The 21,248-nt window shown below is 37.3% G+C and overlaps 1 protein-coding gene across 1 annotated transcript in view; it reads left to right on the forward strand.

Moving 5' to 3' along the window:
• The window catches only part of SLC9A9 (solute carrier family 9 member A9), a 592,312-nt gene that overhangs the window by 354,256 nt on the left and 216,808 nt on the right, over positions 1 to 21,248 (forward strand). Inside the window, exons 10-11 of the mRNA XM_008008833.3 lie at positions 9,919 to 10,032; positions 11,600 to 11,711. Of these exons, the coding sequence (XP_008007024.1) occupies positions 9,919 to 10,032; positions 11,600 to 11,711 (226 nt within the window). The remainder of the gene's footprint in view (positions 1 to 9,918; positions 10,033 to 11,599; positions 11,712 to 21,248) is intronic.

Below are 21,248 nucleotides of genomic sequence, written 5' to 3' on the forward strand. Positions count from 1 at the left end.
TATATAATCATTATCATGTTACTGTAGGGCACAAAGCAAAACACAGAACTTCTCTGAAGAAGAAATTGGGTTGAAAATAGGGTTATTTGGAAAGGGATTTGTCTTAAAACTTCAAATACATGGCAAGAGCTTTTGTTTTGCCTTTGGGGAGCCGGGAGAGAGAATGAGTGTAGGAGGGATTGGCTTGGATGGGTGAGTGGTGATAAATATTTGGGAGAGGATAAGTATCCCCTGCCTCAAGCCACACCCTGTTGCTTCCACTAATTGGGTACAAAGAAATTTACCTTTTAAGTTTGTTTTTTTAACCTGGGAAAAATATGGTCAGAGTCACTGATATCTTCCCTGCCAACCCCTGACTTGTTCTGATGATCAAACAAGATGTATGTATGAAAATATGCCTTGCAAACTTGAAAGTGTTACAAATATTCAAACATCTTGCCACTTGAGAGCCTGAATCTTATACAATGGGGAGGCTGCCTAATCTGGCAGAAATGGTGTGAGCCTTGGACAAAACTCAGGACAACTGACCTCTTCCCTTTACTGTGTAATTAATGCAAGTGCATTAATGCCTTTGAATGTAGTTTTCCCAATGGTAAAATGGGAATATTATTACCAATTCCTGGGTTTTGTTGACTTTATAACATAAAGGTTTTTAAAAATTGTTAAAGTATGTAAAAGCTTTTAATACATTTCTTAGTACAGTTTAGGTCCTAAAAAATAGGAATTTCATTAGCATTGTTACTATTTTAGAAGTAGTAATATTGATATTACTATAATGCTTTAGATATAGAAGGATCTCCAAAGATTGCACTTTACGTATATGTGACTGTAAATCTTCAACTTTATAGAAGAAACCTCATTTGGGAACCATGACCTTAATAGGCAAAAAAGCCTTCAGAATCCTTATGTTCTGATGGTAAAGGTCTTTATTATAATTCATCTCCTATACCACCTCTACAGCCCATGGGAATTATTGGTTTCACCTCAAACACATTTCCTGAGTACTTGGAACTGAGTGAACATTAAAATCCGAGAAGCAGCTCGCTTCTCCTTCCATTCAGTAGACAGCCACATCTTCCCTTGCAGCCCCAGCTGCATCCCTGAGACACCATAGTGAAGGTGAAGGCCAGAGTAAATGGATTTGGCTGTATTGGGCACCTGGTCACCAGTGCTGCTTTTAACTCTAGCAAAGTGGATATTGCTGCCATCAACAACCCCCCTCATTGACCTCAACTACATGGGCTACATGTTTCAGTATGATTCCACCCATGGCAAGTTCCACAGTACCGTCGAGGCTGAGAATGGGAAGCTTGTCATCAGTGGAAATCCCATAATCATCTTCCAGGAGCGAGATCCTACCCCAATCAAATGGAGGTGATGCTGGCACTGATTATGTTGTGGAGTTCACCAGTGTATTAACTACCATGGAGAAGGCTGGGGCTCACTTAGACAAGGGAGCCAAAAGAGTCATCATGTCTGCCCCCTCCTCTGATGCCCCCATGTTCATGATGGACGTAAATCATGAGACGTGCAAAAACAACTTCACAGTCATCAGCAATGCTTTCTGTGCCACCAACTCCTTAGCCTCCCAGTCAAGGCCATCCATGACAATTTTAGCATCATAGAAGGACTCAGGACCATGTCCATGCCATCAATGCCACCTGGAAGACCGTAGGTGGCCCCTCTGGGAGACCATGGTGTGATGACTGCAGGACTCTCCAGAACATCATCCCTGCATATCCTGGCACTGCCAAAGCATGGGCAAGGTCATCCCTGAGCTGAACCAGGAAGCTCATTGGCATATCCTTCCCATGTTCCCACTGCCAACATCAGTCACAGACCTGACCTGCCATCTGGAGAGACCTGCCAAATATGATGACATCAGAAAGGTGGTGAAGCAGGCTTTGGAGGGCCCCCTCAAGGGCATCCTGAGCATCCTGAGCACCAGGTTATCTCCTCTGACTTTAACAGTGGCATTCATTCCTCCACTTTTGATGCCGGGACAGGCATTGCTCTCAACGACCACTTTGTCAAGCTCGTTTCCTGATATGACCATGAATTTGCTTACAGCAACAGGGTGGTAGGCCTTATAGTCCACATGGCTGCCTAGACCACCAGCCCCAGTGAGAACATGAGAGTAAGAGAGAGGCCCTCAGCTGCTGTGCAGTCCCTGCCCCACTTAGTATCCCCAACCACACTGAGAATCTCCCCTTCTAGACACAGTTTCCATGCCACTGTGAATGGGTGAAGAATGGGAGGGGCCTAGAAAGCCCCACTTTGTCCTGCACCATCAATAGAGTCCACATACTCAGCCCAAAATATTAATTAAATGAAATCCTAGGAGCAAAAGTTTATCATTTCAATAGCATTTATTATAAAGTTTATTTGCAAATTCCCCAACGCAGGAATAAAAATTATTCACCTATATGCCAGCTTTGTTCAAAATAGCTATAGATGTACTTAATAATAGTATATAAAAATGAAATCTGAGCTATTCTGTATAGAAAGGTCCCAGTTAGGAATAAAGACAAATTTTATAAGTAAAATGAAAATGCAAGCCAAGATTAATTCTGAGATACAATTCTAAAGAAAATAACCATTTCATTTAATTTTCATTGCAGTTTTGAGATTCTTTAACATCTCAGTTACAATGAATTTCAGTGCATTTCATGGACAAGTAGATGAAAGTCAGTAGGTTGTGTCGAGCCTCATAAAAGCTATGTTGAGGAATTCTTGTGAATTTAATTAGTAGTAGCCAGGTATATTGAACTGCTGTAATATTTCTCTATGAACCATAATGATATGGTAAAATTACATTTTTTGTGTGGATAGAAGAAAAAGGTCAATGAGAGTTAGTGATAAACATATTTTATAAAATAGATATGACTTTTTCTTTTACTTTCTAGTAAATACAGTAACTCAGACTAAAAAGCATAGTATCCAATAAGTCTTCAGAGAACGTGGTTTGTGCTAACTAGATTACATCACTTAATTAACATATGAATGGTTACCATGAACTTTCAGAGTTTTTAAACACAGATTGTCCTCTTATGCAGTTTAAACATTTCCCCAGTCTTGTTTGCACTGTTAACTTGCTTCCCCCCTGCCCCTTGAAAAAAAGCCCTGCTAAGCAAAGATTAGTTTTAACTTGGGTCCTCTCCAAATGCTCACAAACTGTGAAGTAATGGAAACAAAATAAATGTTTACTGTACTGGATAAATAAAAAGTTGAGTCAAGTTGTTTTTTACTGACCCTGAGTGGGGAGGAAGTAGATTTGAAGTTATTTATATTGAACACTGAATTGACTAGTTTGAAATGTGTTGTTATTGTGATGATTATTACTGGCTTTGGGGTGGAAGAATTTTTTCATTTTTTAAAATTTTATCCAAAATTGACCAATAAGTTTATTCCCTCAGTGATCGCCTACTCCTTCGGGCCAGACTCAGGCAATAAAGTCCTAATGGTCAAATTGGTTCTGTCAGCTGGCCTTGCTGTATAGATTCTCCCTTTGAAACATGTCTTCAGGAGATTTTGGCATATGAAACAAAATTGAATTTGCCCACAAATTCTCATTAAATGCCCCAAGAAGGAAATTATTATGAAGACTGTTCATTCAAAGAAATGTTGTTACATGATATAAATAGACAGAGGAGTGCTAATCAGGACTGTCGTATTGCTATGAAAGAAGCCTTTTTTAAAATGCCAACAACCATCTACAATTTAAAATAAGTTATTGTATCATATTGTCAAAGGTTTTTAAAAACTGATAAAAAAACACTTTGGTAAGAGTATGGGGAAAAGGGCACCCTCTGCACCATTTGTAGAGATGCAAATTGGTCCATTCTTTCTGAAAGGCAGATTTTTAGTATGCTTAAAAAGAAAAATTAACGTATACCCTTCATCAGAGGACAACTCATGTCAGGAATTTTATCTAAGAAATTTTATATAACTTTCACTCTATGGGCATCTGCATAATTAAAATTATCCTCATTATAACTAAAATTATGCAAATGTCCACAGAGTGAGTGAAAGTTACATGGATATGTACATGTTAATACTCAGCTAGATTTATCCTTATTATTTAACAATAGATCTTTGATATCTTTCTATACTAGTTCATATAGAACTCCTTAAAATATAGGCTGTTATATGAATGTATTATACTATAATTTATTTAACTGCTTCTTATATTATGGATATTTGTTTCCAGGTTTTTATACTACAAACAATTCTTATAAAATTTCCTGATTGAAAACATGTGTACAAAATTACTGATGACTTATTGAATAATTCATAAGTAGGTTTTGTTTTCTCCTTTAAATTGATTATTTTTCTCTAATTTGAGTATAAGGAGTGAGCTAGAATCCATCTTTGGTTTCTGGTTATTTTTACCCAAAGTAGTCAACTTTTACTGTAAATCTTTCCAAACTATCTTTTTTCCCAACTATATTATAAAACTCCTATTTCGTTCTAAATTGATATACATTTTTATTGTGGTACAATAAAATGCAAATTTTATTGCATTTATGATATTTTATAAATACCCTAAAATTGTGGTATTTATGGTATTTTTGATATTTTATAAATTTATGGTATTTATGGTATCTTATATATACCATAACATTACAAATAACATAAAATAAAGTACCATAAAATGGTTGGGAGGTAGGAAGGACTGACAAAAATTGGTTTTCACCTGGAAAAATATACATACAAGAAGCGCTAGCTAGGAAAGACTGCAGATGTCAGGACAGCTCTCTTTCAGAAAGCAACTAGAAAAGCTGCATCATACACAGAAAAGTAGGTGTCTGATATGAGCAGCCATGACATCCAGGACTTGAAGAACCAAGGTACTAAATAAAAACAGATTAAACTAAGCTATGCTGAAGGCAGGGAATAATAAAGAGAGAAATTAATAAAATGGGAAGAGAGGGTACCATACAGAAAAATCGACAAAGCCAAAGTTGCTTCTTGAAAACATTCATAAAATTAATAACTTACCTTACAAGATTCATCCAGAATGAAAAAAAGTAACACAATTTCCTAATAACATGGGGAAAGATATAACTACAGAAACAAATATTGAGGATATTAAGAACAATTGTATGCCAATAAATACAAAAATGTAGATGGAATGACAAATTCTTTGAAAAATGTAACTTTCTAAAACTGATCCAAAAGTAAATAGAATATTTGACTAAACCCATATTTATTAAAATATTTGTATCTGTAATTAAAAATCTTCCTACAAAAAAACTCCAAGCCCAGAATTTTTCTAAGCATTTAAGGAAGAGAACAGGAACCTGTTTTGTGATACCTAAGTAACTTTAACAATACAATCTGATAAAACTGTATAAAATATATGACACAAAAATCCTAAACACAATCTTAGCAAATTAAATCCAGTGGTATATAAAAAAGGTTACTATATAATGACCAAGTAAGATTTATTGCAGGAATGCAAGACTGCTTTAGCATTTGAAAATCAATTAATGTAATTAACAACATTTTAAAAGCGAAAAAACCAATACCATATGATCATCTTAATAGGTAAAGGAAAAACACTTTATGAAAACCAACACCTTTTTAGGGTCTATTTCTGATAGACTAAGAACAAAAGGGAACTTCTTTAGTCTGTTCAGAATTTCTATAAATTTGATAGGAAATATTGAAAATGTTCATTTTGGGACTGGGAAAAAGACAAAGATGCCCATATCTCACTTGTATTTTGCACTGTGCCGGAGGTCGTAACAAGTGTAATGAAACAAACAAAAAGATGCAAAATGTATGATGACTGGAAAGGAAAAAAACCTACCCTTATTTGAAAGCAAAAACTACCAATAAACTATGAGAATTATTAACTAAATTTAATAAGGCCCTGAATACTAGGTCAATTTTAAAAATCAATTGTATATGTGAATCTAGCAATGAACATTAGAAAAGGAACTTTGAAAAAGGTACTATTTACAATAATAACAAGAAACATCAAATATCTAGGAATAAATCTAAACAAAGATGTGAAAAATCCTTATATGAAAATTTAAGAAAGCCAAAATAATTATAAGGATATATGATGTTCATGGATCCAAAGCTTCAATATTAAAAAGAAGTACATTTTATCTGAATTTATCTATAAATTAATGCAATTCCAACTAAAATGCCAATAGGTAAGTTTTGCGGAAATTGAAAAGTTGATTTCTAAGTTCAAGTGGCAATATCAAGTGGCAAAAGTGTCATTTCAGAAAACATCAGTAAAATGTGTTGGCAAGATGTAAAGCTACTACAATTGCTGATTGGAGTGCAAATTGATACCACCGCTTTGGGAAACTGCATGGCACTATGTCCCAACAATTCTGCAGAAAGGCAAACATGTATTTTTATCAGCAAAATTTATCATAGCCCCAAACTAGAAAATACCCAAGTGTCTATTAGTAGTAGTATGAATAAGTACATTGTGAAACATTAATATTAAATGAACTAAATACAAAATGAAGAATCTCACAAACATATTGCTGAGTCAAAGATGACAAATGCAAGGGTATGTATTGTCCAATTCCATTCATATAAAACTGAAAAACAAGAAAAGCTAATTTGTGGTGGTAGAGGTGCTAATAGTAGTTAAATTGTGGAAAGAGATATTGTGAGAGAGAAGAGTGATTCTGGGATGCTGGTAATATTTTTTAATCTTAAATTATAAACATATGATGTATGAACTTTCCCAGGTGATTAAACATCAAGAAACACATTTCTTTCTTTTTTTTCTTTCCTTCTCTCTTTCTTTCATTCTTTCTTATTTATTTATTTTTTTGAGACAGAGTCTCACTCTGTTGCCCAGGCTGGAGTGCAGTGGTGTGATCTCGGCTCACTGCAGCACCCACCTCCCGGGTTCAAGTTATTCTCCTGACTCAGCCTCCAGAGTAGCTGGAACCACAGGCACACAGCACCATCCCTGACTAATTTTTGTATTTTTCGTAGAGATGGTGTTTTACCATGTTGACCAGGCTGCAACATTTCTTTAAACATGCAAAAATAACCAGGAAAATTCTGAATAATGTGGGGTGTGAGAACAGTCTAGACTATGAAATATTATCATGTATTATGGATCCACATTAATTTAAAAGAGTGCAGTATTGACAGCAGAATAGATAACAACAGGAACAAAGAGCAGGTTCAAAAATGGACCTAAATGCAAAACAAAACTTTTGTACTATGTGTATGTACACAGTTACTTGTAATGCTGGGAAGTTTTAGATATCAATTAGTTGAGTGAGTAAATCAAGTTAAAATCCTAGGTTATTCAGAGGAAGCAAATCACTAAAACAAATATTTAAAATTATGGGCCTCCATGTAAAATGTTGAGCAAAGATTCCCATCACATCTCAATAACAAATAGAAAAAATCAAAACAAAACGACTTTTCCTATATACTTCTTTTCTTTCTTTAAGATGATGCATAGATTTAAATTGGATGGTGGAGGTGAGGGGGACAAAGGTAACAGACTTTCTTATTATCTGAAAAGAGACAAAAATTTGACCCCACGCCCTTTTGTTTATAATCTGTCTGGAGTGAAAAAGTGTTTCGTTTTGTTCATTTAACTAAAACAGGATTGTAAAAGAGTAATGATAGAACGTCACTTCAAATCAAAAAGTGATTTTGTGATCTCTTCAATGCAAAAATCCAAGGGTAAATTTTGTTTTGGGAGAGATTGAATACAGAAGATTAAACACTGTTATCAGGAACTGGCTTCTCTTTCAAGCAGTCATTTCCTCTGTGATTCCAAGATGGCTGCCAGCAGCTTCCTGGCAAGCATCTTTCTGATATCTCACCCTGTGAAAAGGTGGGGACCTTTGTCTCAGCATTCCCTGCATTAAATTTGTTCAATTAAAATGGAATATTTTGGGGCCCAAACATGTCACACTCATTTCTGAGTCAAACATGCTGCCTAAAGAAATGCACCAATTTGAGTGATTTAGTCCTAAATTATATGCTCCATGTTTGAGCTAGGGAGGCATGAACACATGGGCTGAGAGTAGGGAATGAAGTGGGCTCCCCAGGCGGAAATTGGGGTAAGGCCATTAAAGAGAGGCTGAATAGAGTCCAGGTGGCAAAGTGTTCACTCTAGGGTATAATACAGTTGGCATGGGGACAAAAGAAAGAGAGGCGCTACAAATTTAACCTTGATATTTGTTTATTGATATTAAAAAACTAAATAACTACTAAGGACAGAATGTTTTTGTTCTCTAAAAATTCATATGTTGAAGCTCTAATCCCCATTGTGATGATATTTGGAGGTGAGGCCCTTGTGAGGGAGTTAGATGGTGATAATAGAACCCTTAGAAATTGGATTAGTGCCCTTATAAGAAAAAACACAAAAGTGATGATCTTTCTCTCCTCGGTGTGAGGATATAGCAAGTAGATGGCCTTTTACAAACCAGGAAGAGGACTCTCATGAGCTCCAAATCAGCTGGCAACTTGATTTTGGATTTCCCAGCCTCCAGAATTGTGAGAAATAAATTTCTGTTGTTTAAGCCATTCAATTTACGGTATTTCATTTCACCAGCCTGAGGAGATTAAGACAATAGCCAAATCTCACTTTTTGAAAAAGTAAAGATATAACGAGGCAGAGAAATATTCCCTATCTCCTACATTTTTCCTGATGTTTTCAAATTTTCTGTGGTTATTTTGGTGACAGTGTTTGTTTCCGTGAGCCAGCCTGGAATGTAAAGCAAGCACTCAGGATAATTGATGATAGCCGCCCCTGCAGAAAAAACTGTCTTGTACCAAAGGGACTGTTTTTTTTTTTAATCCTTTTTTCTATTACTGGTTTTAAATAATGTTTCTGACAAGATTCTACTTTTCTTTCTGTCAACTGTCAGTGAACAGTATTGGGCATTATTTGTGGGGCTGTAAATACATTACATGAAAAAATAATGAGTCCTTAAAAAGTCATGAGAAATGCCTCCAGAGATATTTACCTAACATGTGATTTATGTAGGTCCAGGAATGAAGTCTCAGAAATTTCCAAATGAGAAGTCTGGAACATAAAATAAAGTCTTTTCCAAATCAGCCTTTGTTGTAGCCCCTGGACACATTTCCATTTTACTTTTAATCTGAAAGTTGGAGAATGTTTTTCATGTTCAACTTAAATTGTTTAGTTAATGGTCTGAGAATAACTCTTGGGAACATCCCTCATCATAGCATGTTATTACTCTATTCTTCTGACTGAATTTGATGTATCTATTGTGTTCTTGCTGCAAAAACTGATCCCTGGGATTAATCATTTTCTTTTTAGCAGCTAGAAATTGTAGACATTTAATGGATATACCTACATCAGTCAATTTAATGAGTCTCATTGTCTAGGGTTTGAAATATACTGATCACTCTAATGTTAAAATATAATTGACATTCATCCTTATTTCAGGTTTCTAAGTTTTCCAACTTTGTCCCTCCTGCCTGCCTGAGAAGGGTAATTTAGTTTAAGCTTAAAAAAAAAAAAAAGTTGTCCAGTGCCTGGGAAGTCAAGTGGATCTACTGGGTAATGTGCACAGAGAGTAAACAATCTTTGTGTCATTTACTAGAGTACACCTTCAGCAAATCACTTAGCTTCAGTTTCTTTAACAGGGACTATTTTGTCATCTTAGTAGGAATTGTTCCATGGAAGGATCGCTGGTTAATATTATCCGGGGGTATCTCTGGCAGCCTTACAGTTGGAAAGAATGAGATGCTGATGTGGCTGTGGCATCTGTTGCTGGGTCATGAGCCAGGGCCTCCATCCTCCTTCAGAGGCTAAGCACAAGGCCAAAGGGGTGGACTTCCAGATAAAGGACACCCAGTCAGTTGTCAAATACAGTTACAAGAAAGTAAGTGCACTCAAACCTGAGTTATAATTAATGGTTTTTTGTTTATGTTTTGTTTCAGTTGTTTGAATTTATGAACTTTTTGGCAGAGAACGTCATCTTCTGTTACATGGGCCTGGCACTGTTCACATTCCAGAATCATATCTTTAATGCTTTTTTTATACTTGGAGCCTTTGTATCCTTTGAAATACAGAACATGGGGTGATTAGAGAAAATAACAAATGACTTGCTTTTACTGATTATTCTGTTAAATTGTTAAAGCAGTTTCCTAAATTCCACTGCAAGGTTCAGACACAAGGCAGATATGTGATTTCTAGTTAGGGGAGAAAAGCATCCTAAGAAATTTGGACCTCCATTAAATAATTATGGTTCAGGATAAGAACTTTGGAAAGAACTATGGAAATAAAGGGGGAAATTAAAGGAAAAGATATTTTTCAAGTCAAAATATGTTTAACTATAATTATGAATCACTTACATAAAAATTATGTCAGTGTATTCTTTATAGAGAAACAGACTTAATCTGCATTAGAGTATATCAGGAAGCATCCAGGATTATTCAGCTTTAGAAATGTTTTCATTGCAAGATGATGAAATCTCTTTTCCAATGAGGACTTCAAAAATAGGACAGATGATCAAATGAAATGAGCATGATGCATGTGCTTTCAACATTATAAGCATTGTTCAAATGTAGGTTCATTTGAATAAGATAGCACCCTTCCTTTCCTATGAAGACAGATAAAATCTAGACCTCACTTTTAATGCAGGGGTTTTTCCTAGCTCTAGGCCTGGGACAGGAGGTATTTCCAGTGGGAATGGATGTCTATCCAAAAGGAGGTTGAGCCATTAGGAATGTCCCCAAAGACAGTTAGCAACTGTTGTCCTTCTTCCCACTTAGAAGATGGGCCGAGGCCACCTTGGATCACAGATAATCCTAACAGCCAGGAGAGGCAATTCCTCTCTATAAACTGTGTTCTAATTACACATCTGCATTCGCTTCTTAGTCTCTTTTCATTGAGCATTCAGCTGAACCCTAAAATTTCATCCAAAACCTGGATTTTAAAAGGAAGTTACCTCTTCCCAAATAACTCCATCCCATTGAGGACAAACTAGAATAGCCCATCGGGGAAGGAGTCAAAGACAACAAAAAGGGAAAGATGAAGAACACCAATATTTTCAAAGACTTTTACTTATAAAACTTTGATTTTAGTAAATTGCCACATAAAGCAACAGTTGTATTATGTAATTAGACAGGTAATTCCTCTCAAAATTAATTCACCAAAAGAAAAAGGTACGCAAATCTTGCTAGATATAGGAAATATAAACTGATAAGAAGGAAGATGGTAAACATGAACAGAAGCACATTTATCCTTTCTAAAGTGCCATTTGGGAAGATAATGCTACAGCATCTGAATGGTCTCTGCCTCACATTTTACAGCAGAATTGAGGATAGTCAGTCATCAGCAATATAAATGTGATTAGAAAATTTACAGTGATTAAAATGGTATTGGGCTAACAATTTTAAAGCCAGTATCAGAGAAAGATAGAATTCTCTATTATTTCTGGAAATAACGACATTGAAATATAAATTTTGAAAGCAAGTTGGACAAATGTGAATTGGCATGTTTATTTCTGGGTTTTGGGTCATAACGTAGAGAAGCTTAAGGACATAATATTTAAGCTCAAGGATTCAAACCATCATTGCAGCAACATTTTCCTCAATGGTTCCCTGTGCTTATCTACAGCTAGCAATTTTTGTTGCCAGAGCCTGCAACATATATCCCCTCTCCTTCCTCCTGAATCTAGGCCGAAAACAGAAGATCCCCTGGAACTTTCAGCACATGATGATGTTTTCAGGTATGTGAACTACGTTGTGTGTTAGTGCTGCTGGATCTCTCACACTTTTACAGAACATGAAAAACCATGAGGAAATTTAAACCCTTTTGGGGAAACAACTTCTCTTTACCCCACTGTACCTAACACTATGCTGATTCTCCATAAGTGCTGAGCAATGGCAGGATTTCTCTTTCCACGTGGGAAATGAAGTTAGAGGGAATCTTGTTGGTATGGCTTCAAGGTGCCATATCCGGTCGGAAATTGGCCTCAAGTGGACATTAGACTTTCCTCTGACCCATTTCAGATCAACTTTTCATACTGGGGAATCTGAATTATAATTTCATAAATTGCATGCTCGGGGTAAATAGTTTGTAAATGGTGCCACTCTTATTCAATGTTCCTTCTCCATAAAAACCTTGCTCCTTCCTTATGCAAAGCTCCAGAAACTCCTCATGGTTCATACAAAAGCAAATCAGACCTAAGAATGCTCAGTTGTTAGTCGAGAAAACAGATATTAATTGAGCACTCACCAGGTGCCTGAGATGAGTTCTGAGCACTGATTGATGAAACTGACAAGGTCTCTGTTCTCAAGACATTTGTGTTCTAATTGCTTAAACCATACCTCAAGGCTCCTCTCCAAAAGGAAATAAACCAAATGAATTTGACCTTGAAAAACTCTGGGGATTATGGTTTATCTTTAGTCAATTAATTTTCCTACCTTCAGTCTTTCCCTGTTCAAAGACCTTTTGCAGAGATCCTTACATGATTCTTATGTAGCTGTACACTTACAATGTGCTCAGAGGCAGTTACTGGGGGATACATGAGAGTTTACAATAAAACCTGCTGTCAGCATGAACAAATACAATTTAGGGTACATAGGGGCATACAGAGAAAGTGAGAGAAATGAACATTTATTAGCATTTGCCATTTGCCACTCACTATTTTTTAATTAATCCTATGAAGCAAATATTAACACATTTTGTAGATGAAGAAACTGAGGTTCAGGATCTCAAAAAGGTTATGAAACTTGGTCAAGAACAAAAGTATTCTTGAACCTATGTCTGTGAGATTCCACCTAAACCCACCCGTCTCAAAATCCACATTCCTGAGAGCAATAAAAGGCTTGTTTCGCCTTCAGTGCCATTCTAGACTGGTCCGTATGGTTAAAGGGGCAGCTGCCAAGCTGAGAGTGAGTCATCGATTCAAATATGGACAAATGGAGATACAACATTAAATTTGCCCTACTGAAGGCCTCTGACAGTACTTCCTTACATTTCTAGACATGTTAGGGTAAGAGAGAGAGAGTCATAAGGAAGGTGAGAAGTTGGAGTGGTAGGTTATTTTTGACTTAGAACAGTAATGAACTTTGGCAATGAGTTGACTTTTATTATGAGAAAGCAAAAGGTAAACTTGAGCACTCATAAATGGGAAGCCAGCATTGGGTTGCATTTTTTTCAAAACATTTCTGGGAATTGGAAAGCACTTTTCTTTCTTTCCCATCAAAACATCAGTAACTTTACTCTGGAGAACAGCAGTTTATTTTCAAAGCTTCAATATTACATTTTAAACATTGCTTTATTTGACAAACAATGCTTTGAGAAAAATGTAAGGCCTTAGATAATCATGTTAGGTTGTGAATTGTCTGCCCAAATGGCCACCTGGTTTGATGGTTTCTCCAGGCTTTGGCACCTTCTAAGTTTGTTTAACCGTAGGATTGTAGCTGCATTAAAACCTCGTAGAGGCCAATTATATGATATATACAGCCAGGGGATGTGAGGAGGTCCAGAATTTATCTTTATGGTATTCTAAAGCCAGGAGTCAGCAAACTATGGCTCTTGAATCAAATCTGGTCCATGGCTATTTTGTTAATATTATTAAGTTGGAACTCAGCCCAACCCATTTGTTTACTTATTGTCTATGGCTGTTTTTGCAATACAGTGGCAGAGTTGTGAACCATATGTAATCATGTGGTTCATAAAACCTAAATATTACTATCTGGCCCTGTTCTGAAGTATCCTTACCCTCAGGGAGAAAAACAATAACACTATCATATTAATGGGGTTGTAATTATTAGTTTAATTCATGAGAATGCCAATCAGCCAGTTCCCGTCAATTAAAAAGACAACATGCCAAATTTTCAGGACCGCTACCTACATATGGCTCTGATGTCCAGAGAATGCCACCCATTGTCTTCCATATTGAGCATCCATATCACCTGCTGGCATTGGCACTGTTAGTTAGAACTTAGCAGCTTGAACTCAAGGGCACAATCATCTTGGGCCAAGGTACACTTCTTTTATGTATTTGATTGGATTTTTGTTTTGTACACTTTTCACATTGAAATGAATCTGAACATCAAAGAGATTGAGTTTCTTCTTTATATTTCTAATGTCAGTTTTATTAAAAGTTGATAGTACTCTTTTACATGGTAGAAATAACATTGGATTTTGCACTAAAAAGCTGTCTTCTTAGCTTTCAAATGAAGAGAGAGTAATGTTACATATATATGTAATGGAATCATTGATGCCATGCTCAAAAGTCACTTTATACCTTCCTAAGCGCTTTCATTGGCACTGCTTTGAGACTAATAGCCACAGCAAGATAGGATAGCCATTATGCTCTCTTTTTTTTTCATTTTTTTTATTGTGGTAAAATACACATAACATAAAATTTCCCATCATAACCATTTTAAGAATACAGTTCAGTGTTATTAAATACATTCAAAATGTGCAACCATCACCACTCTCTACCTCCATGATTCTTTTCATGACATAAACTGAAACTCTATACACATTAAACAGTTCATTCCCCCTCCTCCCAGTTCCTGGCAGCCACCATTCTTTCTGTCTCTATGATTTTGACTTCTTTAGGATCCTCATATAAGTGGAGTCATATGGTATTTGTCTTTTTGTGATTGGTTTATTTCACTTAGCGTGACATCCTCAAGGGTCATCCGTATTATGGCATATTATAAAATTTCCTCCCTTTTAAAAAGGCTGAATAATATTCATTGCATGTATATATCATATTTTATTTACCTATTCATCTATCAGTGGCCCCGGTGTGTGATGTTCCCCTTCCTGTGTCCAAGTGATCTCATTGTTCAGTTCCCACCTATGAGTGAGAACATGGGGTGTTTGGTTTTCTGTTCTTGCGATAGTTTGCTGAGAATGATGGTTTCCAGCTGCATCCATGTCCCTACAAAGGACACAAACTCATCCTTTTTTATGGCTGCATAGTATTCCATGGTGTATGTGTGCCACATTTTCTTAATCCAGTCTGTCACTGATGGACATTTGGGTTGATTCCAAGTCTTTGCTATTGTGAACAGTGCCGCAATAAACGTACGTGTGCATGTGTTTTTACAGCAGCATGACTTATAATCCTTTGGGTATATCCCCAGTAATGGGATGGCTGGGTCAAATGGTATTTCTAGTTCTAGATCCTTGAGGAATCGCCACACTGTCTTCCACAATGGTTGAACTAGTTTACAGTCCCACCAACAGTGTAAAAGTTTTCCTATTTCTCCACATCCTCTCCAGCACCTGTTGTTTCCTGATTTTTTAATGATTGCCATTCTAACTGGTGTGAGATAGTATCTCATTGTGGTTTTGATTTGCATTTCTCTGATGGGGAGTGATGATGAGCATTTTTTCATGTGTCTGTTGGCTGTATGAATGTCTTCTTTTGAGAAGTGTCTGTTCATGTCCTTTGCCCACTTTTTGATGGGGTTGTTTGTTTTTTTCTTGTAAATTTGATTGAGTTCTTCATAGGTTCTGGATATTAGCCCTTTGTCAGATGAGTAGATTGCAAAAATTTTCTCCCATTCTGTAGGTTGCCTGTTCACTCTGATGGTAATTTCTTTGGCTGTGCAGAAGCTCTTTAGTTTAATTAGATCCCATTTGTCAATTTTGGCTTTTGTTGCCATTGCTTTTGGTGTTTTAGACATGAAGTCCTTACCCATGCCTATGTCCTGAATGGTATTATCTAGGTTTTCTTCTAGGGTTTTTATGGTTTTAGGTCTAACATTTAAGTCTCTAATCCATCTTGAATTAATTTTCGTATAAGGAGTAAGGAAAGGATCCAGTTTCAGCTTTCTACTTATGGCTAGCCAATTTTCCAAGCACCATTTATTAAATAGGGAATCCTTTCCCCATTTCTTGTTTTTGTCACGTTTGTCAAATATCAGATGGTTGTAGATGTGTGGTGTTATTTCTGAGGGCTCTGTTCTGTTCCGTTTGTCTATATCTCTGTTTTGGTACCAGTACCATGCTGTTTTGGTTACTGTAGCCTTGTAGTATAGTTTGAAGTCAGGTAGCATGATGCCTCCAGCTTTGTTCTTTTGGCTTAGGATTGTCTTGGCAATGTGGGCTCTTTCTTGGTTCCATATGAACTTTAAAGCAATTTTTTCCAATTCTGTGAAGAAAGTCATTGGTAGCTTAATGGGGATGACATTGAATCTGTAAATTACCTTGGGCAGTATGGCCATTTTCACAATATTGATTCTTCCTATCCATGAGCATGGTATGTTCTTCCATTTGTTTGTGTCCTCTTTGATTTCACTGAGCAGTGGTTTGTAGTTCTCCTTGAAGAGGTCCTTTACATCCCTTGTAAGTTGGATTCCTAGGTATTTTATTCTCTTTGAAGCTATTGTAAATGGGAGCTCATTCATGATTTGGCTCTCTGTCTGTTACTGGTGTATAAGAATGCTTGTGATTTTTGCACATTGATTTTGTATCCTGAGACTTTGCTGAAGTTGCTTATCAGCTTAAGGAGATTTTGGGCTGAGACGATGGGGTTTTCTAAATATACAATCACGTCATCTGCAAACAGGGACAATTTGACTTCTTCTTTTCCTAACTGAATACCCTTTATTTCTTTCTCTTGCCTGATCACCCTAGCCAGAACTTCCAACACTATGTTGAATAGGAGTGGTGAGAGAAGGCATCCCTGTCTTGTGCCAGTTTTCGAAGGGAATGCTTCCAGTTTTTGCCCATTCAATATGTTACTGGCTGTGGGTTTGTCATACATAGCTCTTATTATTTTGAGATATGTTCCATCAATACCAAATTTATTGAGCATTTTTAGCATGAAGGGATATTGAATTTTGTCAAAAGCCTTTTCTGCATCTATTGAGATAATCATGTGGTTTTTGCCTTTGGTTATATTTACATGCTGGATTACGTTTATTGATTTACATATGTTGAACCAGCCTTGCATACCAGGGATGAAGTCCACTTGATCATGGCGGATAAGCTTTTTGATATGCTGCTGGATTCGGTTTGCCAGTATTTTATTGAGGATTTTTGCATTGATGTTCACCAGGGATATTGGTCTAAAATTCTCTTTTTTTTGTTGTATCTCTGTCAGGCTTTGGTATCAGGATGATGTTGGCCTCATAAAATGAGTTAGGGAGGATTCCCTCTTTTTCTATTGATTGGAATAGTTTCAGAAGAAATGGTACCAACTCCTCTTTGTACCTCTGGTAGAATTTGGCTGTGAATCCGTCTGGTCCTGGACTTTTTTTGGTTGGTAGGCTATTAATTATTGCCTCAATTTCAGAGCCTGCTATTGGTCTATTCAGGGATTCAACTTCTTCCTGTTTTAGTCTTGGGAGAGTGTAAGTGTCCAGGAAATTATCCATTTCTTCTAGGTTTTCTAGTTTATTTGCGTAGAGGTGTTTATAGTATTCTCTGATGGTAGTTTGTATTTCTGTGGGGTCGGTGGTGAAATTCCCTTTATCATTTTTTATTGCATCTATTTGATTCTTCTCTCTTTTCTTCTTTATTAGTCTTGCTAGCAGTCTATCAATTTTGTTGATCTTTTCAAAAAACCAGCTCCTGGAGTCATTGATTTTTTGGAGGGTTTTTTGTGTCTCTACCTCCTTCAGTTCTGCTCTGATCTTAGTTATTTCTTGCCTTCTGCTAGCTTTTGAATGTGTTTGCTCTTGCTTCTCTAGTTCTTTTAATTGTGATGTTAGGGTGTCAATTTTAGATCTTTCCTGTTTTCTCTTGTGGGCATTTAGTGCTATAAATTTCCCTCTACACACTGCTTTAAATGTGTCCCAGAGATTCTGGTATATTGTATCTTTGTTCTCATTGGTTTCAAAGAACATCTTTATTTCTGCCTTCATTTCGTTATGTACCCAGTAGTCATTCAGGAGCAGGTTGTTCAGTTTCCATGTAGTTGAGCAGTTTTGATTGAGTTTTTTAGTCCTGAGTTCTAGTTTAATTGCACTGTGGTCTGAGAGACAGTTTGTTATAATTTCTGTTCTTGTACATTTGCTGAGGAGTGCTTTACTTCCAACTATGTGGTCAATTTTGGAATGAGTGCCATGTGGTGCTGAGAAGAATGTATATTCTGTTGATTTGGGGTGGAGAGTTCTGTAGATGTCTATTAGGTTCGCTTGGTGCAGAGTTGAGTTCAATTCCCGGATATCCTTGTTAACTTTCTGTCTTGTTGATCTGTCTAATGTTGACAGCGGGGTGTTAAAGTCTCCCATTATTATTGTGTGGGAGTCGAAGTCTCTTTGTAAGTCTCTAAGGACTTGCTTTATGAATATGGGTGCTCCTGTATTGGGTGCATACATATTTAGGATAGTTAGCTCTTACTGATGAATTGATCCCTTTACCATTATGTAATGGCCTTTTTTGTCTCTTTTGATCTTTGATGGTTTAAAGTCTGTTTTATCAGAGACTAGGATTGCAACCCCTGCTTTTATTTGTTTTCCATTTGCTTGGTAGATCTTCCTCCATCCCTTTATTTTGAGCCTATGTGTGTCTCTGCATGTGAGATGGGTCTCCTGAATACAGCAAACTTATAGGTCTTGACTCTTTATCCAATTTGCTTGTCTGTGTCTTTCAATTGGATCATTTCATCCATTTACATTTAAGGTTAATATTGTTATGTGTGAACTTGATCCTGTCGTTATGATATTAACTGGTTATTTTGCTCACTAGTTGATGCAGTTTCTTCCTAGCATCGAGGGACTTTACATTTTAACATGTTTTTGCAATGGCTGGTACCTGTTGTTCCTTTCCATATTTAGTGCTTCCTTTAAGATCTCTTGTAGAGCAGGCCTCGTGGTGACAAAATCTCTAAGCATTTGCTTGTCTGTAAAGGATTTTATTTCTCCTTCACTTATGAAACTTAGTTTGGCTGGATATGAAATTCTGGGTTGAAAATTCTTTTCTTTAAGAATGTTGAATATTGGCCCCCACTCTCTTCTGGCTTGTAGAGTTTCTGCTGAGAGATCTGCTTTTACTCTGATGGGCTTCCCTTTGTGTGTAACCCGACCTTTTTCTGCCCTTAACATTTTTTCCTTCATTTCAACTTTGGTGAATCTGACAATTATGTGTCTTGGAGTTGCTCGTCTTGAGGAGTATCTTTGTGGCATTCTCTGTATTTCCTGAATTTGAATGTTGGCCTGCCTTACTAGGTTGGGGAAGTTCTCCTGGATGATATCCTGAAGAGTGTTTTCCAACTTGGTTCCATTTTCCCTGTCACTTTCAGGCACACCAATCAGATGTAGATTTGGTCTTTTCACATAATCCCATATTTCTTGGAGGCTTTGTTCATTTCTTTTCACTCTTTTTTCTCTACACTTCTCTTCTTGCTTCATTTCATTCATTTGATTTTCAATCGCTGATACTCTTTCTTCCATTGATTGGGTCGGTTACTGAAGCTTGTGCATTTGTCATGTATTTCTTGTGTTATGGTTTTCATCTCTATCAGTTCTTTTAAGGTCTTCTGTGCATTGATTATTCTAGTTATCCATTCATCCATTCTTTTTTCAAGGTTTTTAGTTTCTTTGCACCGGTTACATAGTTCCTCCTTTAGCTCTGAGAAGTTTGATCGACTGAAGCCTTCTTCTCTCAACTCGTCGAAGTCATTCTCCATCTAGCTTTGTTCCATTGCTGGCAATGAGCTGTGTTCCTTTGGAAGGGGAGATGCACTCTGATTTTTCTAATTTCCAGCTTTTCTGCTCTGCTTTTTCCCCATCTTTGCAGTTTTATCTGTCTTTGATGATTGTAACATACTGGTGGGGTTTTGGTGTGGGCGTCCTTTCTGTTTGTTAATTTTCCTTCTAACATTCAGGACCCTCAGCTGTAGATCTATTGGAGTTTGCTTCAGGTCCACTCCAGATCCTGTTTTCCTGGGTATCAGCAGCAGAGGCTGCAGGAGATAGAATATTGCTGAACAGCAAGTGTACCTGTCTGATTCTTGCTCTGGAAGCTTCATCTCAGGGGTGTACCCCACAGTGTGAGGTGTAAGGTGTCAGTCTGCACCTAGTGGGGGATGTCTCCCAGTTAGGCTACTCAGGGGTCAGGGACCCACTTGAGCAGGCAGTCTGTCCGTTCTCAGATCTCAACCTCCATGCTGGGAGATCCACTGCTCTCTTCAAAGCTATCAGACAGGGGTATTTATCTCTGCCGAGGTTTCTGCTGCTTTTTGTTTAGCTATGTCCTGTCCCCAGAGGAGGAGTCTACAGAGGCAGGCAGGCCTCCTTGAGCTGTGGTGGGCTCCACCCAATTCGAGCTTCCAGGTGGCTTTGTTTACCCACTTAAGCCTCAGCAATGGCAGGCGCCCCTCCCCCAGCCTCGCTGAAGCCTTGCAGTTAGATCTCAGACTGCTGTGCTAGCAATGAGGGAGGCTCCGTGGACGTGGGACCCTCTGGGCCAGGTGTGGGATATAATCTGGTGTGCCATTTGCTAAAACCCTTGGTAAAGCACAGTATTATGGTGGGAGTTACCCGATTTTCCAGGTGTTGTGTGTCTCAGTTTCCCTTGGCTAGGAAAAGGAATTCCCTTCCTCCTGGTGCTTCCCAGGTGAGGCAATGCCTCGCCCTGCTTCAGTTCTTGCTGGTTAGGCTGCACAAGCTGACCAGCACTGATTGTCCGGCACTCCCCAGTGAGATGAACCTGGTACCTCAGTTGAAAATGCAGAAATCGCCCGTCTTCTGTGTCACTCATGCTGGGAGCTGGAGGCTGGAGCTGTTCCTATTCAGCCATCTTGGGCACGCCCCTCCAAAAGAAGTCCATTTGTGTATTTTCTTTGGAGAAACTTCTATTCAAGTCTTAAGCTATTTTATAAATGGGGTCTTTTGTCATTGAGTTTTAGGAGTTTTCTATTTCCTGAATACTGATCCTTTATCAGACATATCATTTGCAAATATCTTCTTCCATTCCATGAGCTGCCTTTTTTTACTCTGTTTACATTGTATTTCAATGCCCAATATTTTTTAAATTTTCATGAAATTTAATTTGTCTATTTTTTCTTTTGTTGCCTGTGCTTTTAGAGTCTTAGCTAAGACACGATTGCCAAATCCAATGTTGTGACATTTTGGTCCTATTTTTTTTCTGAGAGTTTTATAGTTTTAGGCCTTACATTTAAGTTTTTGATCCATTTGAGTTAATTTTTATATATGACATTGCTTTGATTACCATAGCTTTATAGTAAGTTTTGAAATTTGTAAGTACAGGTCTTTCTGCTTTGTACTTTTTCAAGATTGTTTTGGTTATTTGGGGCCTCTTGAAATTCTGTATTGAGAATAGGTTT

The sequence above is a fragment of the Chlorocebus sabaeus genome, chromosome 15 (assembly GCF_047675955.1).
Source record: "Chlorocebus sabaeus isolate Y175 chromosome 15, mChlSab1.0.hap1, whole genome shotgun sequence".
NCBI lineage: Eukaryota > Metazoa > Chordata > Mammalia > Primates > Cercopithecidae > Chlorocebus > Chlorocebus sabaeus.